The sequence below is a fragment of the Pollachius pollachius genome, assembly GCF_949987615.1.
Source record: "Pollachius pollachius genome assembly, chromosome: 2".
NCBI classification, from domain to species: domain Eukaryota; kingdom Metazoa; phylum Chordata; class Actinopteri; order Gadiformes; family Gadidae; genus Pollachius; species Pollachius pollachius.
In genome coordinates, this window is record NC_136935.1 from 37,625,409 (window position 1) to 37,632,687 (window position 7,279).

General features: G+C 42.6%; 1 protein-coding gene across 1 annotated transcript in view; it reads left to right on the forward strand.

Moving 5' to 3' along the window:
- The window catches only part of cacng2b (calcium channel, voltage-dependent, gamma subunit 2b), a gene marked incomplete at its 3' end in the record, with an annotated part of 41,366 nt that extends 34,087 nt beyond the window's left edge, over positions 1 to 7,279 (forward strand). The window contains exon 4 of the mRNA XM_079728785.1: positions 6,750 to 7,279. Within this exon, the coding sequence (XP_079584911.1) occupies positions 6,750 to 7,279 (530 nt within the window). The remainder of the gene's footprint in view (positions 1 to 6,749) is intronic.

Consider the following 7,279-nt stretch of genomic DNA (forward strand, 5'->3'; position numbering starts at 1 on the left):
AAAAGTCCATCTTCAGATATTTTACTGATCTGGCTATGACCATAATGACATTTCCAGGTATGCAAGGACCCTTGTTGCAATGCATTAAATCAGACTAAATATAAATAAAACCAAATAATAAAATAATATTTAAAAGAATGAAGAAATAACTGAAATAAATAGTGAGACACTTTTCAATGTACATAAATTCAAAAGACCATGCAACTTTTCTGTAGCAAAAGGAGTTTTTGATTTTCCTCTGATTCGTTTTTTGAGTTGCAGTATATAAGTAAATCAAAAAGTAAATCCTTGCTCTTATCATTCTAGCAAACAATTTACATTTTCCGGCTTTAATAGATGGTCATTATGGCTTGTCCTAAGATTAAATTAAATTGTTGGTTCTTCTGTGATGCTATATATTTATATATAAATATATTTTAAACCTAAGATTAAAGTTTGTTACCTAAACACCAAACACCAAAACATATTTTCATAATTTTTGTTTCAAACTGAAACTATGTTTTCCTGTACACAACCTCTCTCTTGGCTATTTTTTTTTTCCCTTTATGCCGAACCATCAGAGCCTGACTTTACTGCCAATTATTTTTTAACAGAAATACTCAATACCCAAACTCATTAACACACTTAAACAAAACATCTATAAAGTTCTGATTCTTGACAAAAACAATAGCATCAGCCCCATAGGAGAACACCTTAAATGGTTATCGCAGAATAATTCTAGGTACGAACATTTGAAATATTGTGCTCAGACAGACAAAATGGAAGGTTTGCAACAACCTCTCAGCACTGCATTGGGCTTTGATCGAAGTGGTATAAGTAATCAGCCAAACTACTGAAACCTTTCCCATTCTTCCTCCAACACACCTCTGTCTGCAATCGGTCACCAATACCAAGTGAATGGTTGAGTCTCACCTGACGCGCGTCATTAAGCTCCACACAGCGTAGTGACGGTATCTGCCATGTCAAAATCGCTGTGTTCGACAGACGTTTTGCAGCATATGCAAAGTCTCTCACCTTTTTTGTGTGAAGTATATCAGGGCCTTTAGTCGACTCTTCATGCCCATTTTTTAGGAGGAAGAGGGTGATGAGTAGCGAGAGGAGGAGGGAGAGGTGGGAGATGAGTACGGAGTGAGAATGGCTGGAGAGAGAAGGCGCGAAAGAGGAAGAGAAGGAGTAAGGAGAGAGGAGGAGGGAAGAGAGGGTGATGAGTAAGAGGAGAGAGAGGAGGAGAAAAAAGAGAGGCGGAAAAAGAGAAGAAGAGGAACGAGATGACGGAGCGAGGACAAGGAAGAGGAAGAGGATGGGGAGAGAGGAGGAGGAGGAAGGAGGGAGGATGGGGGGGAGTAATTCCCCCATTAAAGGTTTGAGCCAGCGTTCCTTTCAAGCTTCACACATGAAGAGCACAAGTCAAAGCAGGCTGCATGCTATAGCACATAAAACATCACTGCTAACAGGGGCTGAATGAGTGAGATGATTATCTCATCTTGCTATGGGCATTTCATTTCTAGGTTTAATACAATCAAATAGAATATGTACTATATATTCTTAAAAACATAATACAAGAGGGTGATCAGAGAAGCCAGCGTGATTTAACTTTTAAAAAGGCTCAAATAGTGCGTAACCATTTGAACCATGAATGCACTGAAGCCTAAAGGTATAGACAGCAAATAAAAAAAAGCAGTAAATTATCTCTGAAGTTGCCCTCTCTAAATATTTTGTGAGTTATTTGACTCTAATATGCGTGTTTAATGCATTACAACTAGGCCACATGTAGTTTTTATGATTGCGGTCTAATTTCCCGGCAGCAGTATAATAAAATCACCCCCTAAAAACGAATATTCCTCCTCTGTGCTTCATCCTTGAATTACGTAATTTAAACTATCTCTATCCCAAAAATATCCCTATTTATGGTTGGAACACAAAGATAGAAGACATTTTAAAACTGGCTCTAATACCTAACATTTCGTTTGCTATTTCTTATACACGAAAACTTTTACCTCTACATTCCCTGGTCCATTCAATCCCTTTAAATGGAACCATGTGTTTCCTGCAAGAGCACCTTATTCACATTTTTCTATTTCAATTAATTTAAAAAGAGCAGATCTTTCACACAGCTCTTGCTACGAGTTTAAACTAAATTGAAAGAAAGGAAAGAAAAGTGAAAAGGGAATGAGAATACATCGACTAGATTACCTAGCCATCAAAAAGGGTTTAAAATTAATCTTTTTAAGTCCATTAATGTCTTTCTCAGTAAATCCTCGAGACCTGAATTCTCTGGTTTATAGAATACACAAAAGAAAAAGATATCTGGGAAGACGTTCTTTACTGCTTTTAACTTTTGTATCTTTGAGAAATGTTCTCACTTTAAAGTCAATCGTCACTAACCATGTCTTCCTCTGATAAGAAAGCCTGAAGGTTAGGTTAGGTTTTTAACTGTTTGATTTTTTCATCACACTAATTTACCTCCTTACAGAACAGTTTATACTTTCTTGTACCATTCACCCATCCTTTCCATCTATAAATCTCTCAATATGGATCTAAATGCTCCTTATTTTGCTGTTGTTCAGATTTGTCTATATAATTTATTCTTAGAATCTGGAAACTGCCACACTCCCATGGACAATATTGTTGCTAAAACAATACAACATAATTTAACAGGAGAGAGTCACACCCTTGAATACAACTTTAATGTTCAAATCGTTTTAGCTCTCTTTTCCAAGTCTTCCAAGACAAACCAGGGCCCATTAAAATAATGACCTACGTTGGTTGATCAATGAAATAATTGAACAATTGGATTGTTTATCTGAGACATGCCAAAAATCTAAGGCGAGAAGCTCCCTATTTTTAGCAGTAGGTCTGCCAAGCCCTGCGTCATGGGGAAAGTTCTTTCCCCAGGTTAAATGCTAAGAGACAATACAGAGGATACATTTTTCTTCTGAGTTACTCTGAGAAGAGTTTATTCTGGTAAAACCACGTAGTAACAGAGTAAAATTGGTGAACCTGAGGTAAATCTTGAGAGTTAACACTTAACTGAGAATATTGCATGCATTGTTTTCTTCTGTCAAAGTTTGTTGACAAAGTTTGAAGCTCCGTCTAAATGGGAAGGTTCTCCTGATTGGTCTCTTGTGAGCATACGCTATATCTGAATTATCCAATGGGTGTTAGTGAGGGAACTCCTTCCTGGGTTTCATTTGGTTTCCATGGATACTATCTCCTTGTGTGGGCAGTGGTTGCTTTATCAGGCCTAAGCCCTTGGTATGTGTACAAAGTAGAGGTTTCAAGGAACCCCAAGTCTGTTCTAGGTGACCTGTCAAACATCCTCTGGTTTCACCAAACCATGACCATATAATGTTATGCTTAACAACTAGATGGGGTTTTATGGGGCAGCAAATGGGTTTTATATAGCCTACATGAGTTTCCAGACTTGGTGATGCATTATACAGCATACCAGTTATAGCAGATGGGACAATGCATTCCACACTCCCTTGCACTCATTGAGCATTGAGTGCAAGGGAAGAGGGCGCACAGGTTGATAAGTAGGGAGACAGACAGGTAAACCATCCAATCATTTCATTTGGGTCAAATTGCATGATTGGATTGGTTTAGTACTGGCCTGCGACAGCCACAGATACCGGATTTATAAAAAGAAAAAAGTCAGAGCATTTGATTTATTGATTGCTGTCGCGATGTAAAGTGAATGCCACAAATATGAAAATAAATTCTTGCAAAATAATTTGCCTACCCAAGCTTTAACAGCCAGCATGTCACAAATGCCAGCGCATCAATCTCTTGTAACCCCTCCCACCACCTCTGGTGTCAGGCTGCTAGCCAAAAGCACCAACAAACTTCATATGCCGGCCTTGCGTTGTTTTGTAGACATGGAAAGACCATAAAAGTGGAGGGTTTTGAATGCGCTATGATGTATGAATGTCCTCTGAAACTAAGAGACTAAATCCGTTCTAAAAGTTGTGTTTTGTCAGCTGTGTACTTTGAGAGCTTTATTAGTGTTAATCATAGCTTTGTGTAAAGGTGTGAAAGTCTTCTAGAATTTGGCAGATTTATATGGACAAGATTCCAAGTTTATTCTCTGTGGTTTTGGCAACTTTACACTCTGTTACTCCCAAAAGCAACTTCACCCACCTGTTTGTCTACTGATTTTGACATGTTGCTTTTATGGTAAACTGTACTAATTGGGTATCCTCTCTGTTGTTGTAAAAAGTGTATGGCTTTATGAAAATGCTGTAAATTGCATGTTCCCATTGCTGCTGCAGTATTCCTTCATACGCATGAATACGCATACGCATACCCCGCCCCCCCCCGCGCATCCCAGTGAAGCGCGGGGGGGGGGGGGGGGGAGATTGCGATATGGGTGGAGAGACAGAAAGGGGGAGTCGGAAAAAGAGAGAGAGGTGAGGGTTTGGGGTAACATCCATGGAATGTGGAAGAAATGGGGTTTGGGGTTGATTTATTACAATGACAAGTTTTTGACAAACTGTGTCCACTGTCACCATCGGAAACACACGCACTGACATGCTTGTAGGTGGTAAAAGATGGCGATAGATGTCATGTATAGATGAAAAACACGTAAACACAGCTGTGTCATGTGACACACCCCTCTTCACATCATGTGAAGAGGGGCACTGTCTGATCTAGCTGAAAGAGAGATTGGGTGAGGAGAGAGAGAGAGTGAGGGGGAGAGAGAAGGAGATAGGTTAAAGGGAGAGAGGGGGGAAAAAATAGTCTGACCAAGACGTGTGTATTGATCCACACAATGATCTATTGTTTATTAGTTTGAGGGCCAATAACTGAATTGTGCTTGGCTATGATGCACCTCGTACAAATAATAATGTACCTGCTGTTAAATTAGAAGAGAGTATAACACCAAAGAGATGTTGTTTTCAGACAGCAATCCATTAAAAGCTAGTTAGCGGGCAGCTTATGTTAATGTATTCATTTGAAAGTGCCTTACTCTTCAACTGCACGTGTGTGTGTGTGTGTGTGTGTGTGTGTGTGTGTGTGTGTGTGTGTGTGTGTGTGTGCGTGTGTGTGTGCACATGTGTATGTGTGGTTCTAGGCCAGTCCAAAAGGTTGTGCCAGATAACTAGTTTCCCTTCAGTGTCTCTCTCTCTCTCTCTATCTCTCTCTCTCTCTCTCTCTCTCTCTCTCTCTCTCTCTCTCTCTCTCTCTCTCTCTCTCTCTGTCTCTCTCTCTTTTATTTTCTTTGTCTCTTTGTCTCTCGTCCTGTTGCTAGGCGTTCGGGAGACCGGTGGGATTACACTCTAAAAATAAGGTGTCCCTGATACTCTTCTGATCTGACCCAATAAGACCCACACACGCACATACACTCACACACAAAAATGCAGACACATACACGCACACACACACACAAACCCTTTGCCCTGTCTGTCTATCTGGAACACAGTGTTCTGACATCTGCATGTCTGTCTCTTCCCTGTCTCTCTCTCTTTCTCTTTGTTTCTGTCTCCTTCTGTCTTTATGTAAATATCCCTATTTATCTCAATGTTTATCTCCCTCTGTCTATAAATCTCCATTCTAACTCTGCCCATCCATCTACCTTTGTTTCTATGGAAGTCTTCCTGTTGATCTGTCAGTCTATCTTTCATCTTATTTGTGTTCCAGTTGTCTGTCTATGTGTTTATCTGTACTGTTTAATGATAGTTTAGTTCACACCTGCCTGTCTCACTGCTTAGAGGCCTGTCCCCTACAGTTTCTGTGTCAGTTTGCGCTCTCTCTTTGCGCGCGCGCGAGAGAGAGAGAGAGAGAGAGAGAGAGAGAGAGAGAGAGAGACATAGTGGAAGACAGAGCGGTGGAGAGAGTTGAAGAGAGAGAGCAATGGAGGTTAAGAGTGGGAGAGAGAGATGGAGAGTGAAGGAGAGACAGAGAGGAAGAGTGGGAGAGATTCAGAGTGATAGAGAGATGTGAGTCGGGCACTAGAAAGAGAGGGAGGTAGAGAAAGAGTTGGAGAGAGAGGGATTGGGAGAAAGAGAGATGGAGAGTGGGAGTGATGGAGAGGGAGAGAGAGAAAGAGTGGGAGAGAGTGAGCTGGGGAGTGGGAGGGATAGAGATGGAGAGTGAACCTGAATGAGGATTTGAAACATTCACAGAACACCACAGAGTGAATCTGTCCCAGTTATCATCTTCCATTGAGAGAGAAATGGAGAGAGAGGGGAAGGGATTGGGCGAAGAGGGAGAAGGCAGAGATTCAAGTTGGAACGAGATGAAGGCAAGATATCGACAGAAAATATGGGATTCAGAGAGCACAGTAGAGTTAGTCAAGAAAAACTATAGAACTATGGAATACATTTAAAACATAGTTTGACTTTCTTGTACAACACTCGTCTTTCACACGTTCACATAAAAGTCTTGGGCTTCAAATACATCGTTTTCATTATCATCACATCAGTATAAAACATGGCCAAGCCATGAGATAACCAAGAAAACAACAAGAGAATGTTTAAGAAACAACATGGACACACATGACATTGACATGCACAGCTTTTTGTTCCCTCGTGCCTAGCCTGTTCCTAATACGTTACAATGTGGCTAGCGTGTTCCTCATGCGTTTCATGCGCCTAGCGTCTTCTTAATGCGTTGCTTATGCGTTGCGTTAAACACCCCTCTCGTCTTCCTAAGCGGTGACATGCAGGACACGAGTTCCAAACGTGTTACATAAATCCAACGTGCTCCAATCGCACCGTGTCCCTGACGCCTGGTCCCCTCCCCCGCAGGGCTCAGCAACATCATCGGGATCATCGTGTACATCTCAGCCAACGCCGGCGACCCGTCCAAGAGCGACTCCAAGAAGAACAGCTACTCCTACGGCTGGTCCTTCTACTTCGGCGCCCTCTCCTTCATCATGGCCGAGATGGTGGGCGTGCTGGCCGTGCACATGTTCATCGACCGGCACCGCGAGCTGCGCGTGGGGGCGCGCGCCGCGGACTACTTACAGGGCGCCGCCACCATCTCGCGCATCCCCAGCTACCGTTACCGCTACCGGCGCCGCTCTCGCTCCTCGTCCCGCTCCACGGACCCCTCGCACTCCCGCGAGGCCTCGCCCGTGGGCCTCAAGGGCTTCGCGGCGCTGCCGTCCACGGAGCTGTCCATGTACACGCTGCCCAAGGCGGGCCAGACCAGTCTGGACCCGGGCTCCACCTACAACTCCAACACCACCGAGAGGGACCACAACTTCTTGCAGGTCCACAACTGCATCCAGAAGGACCTGAAGGATGGAGCCAACCGCCGCACCACACCCGTATGA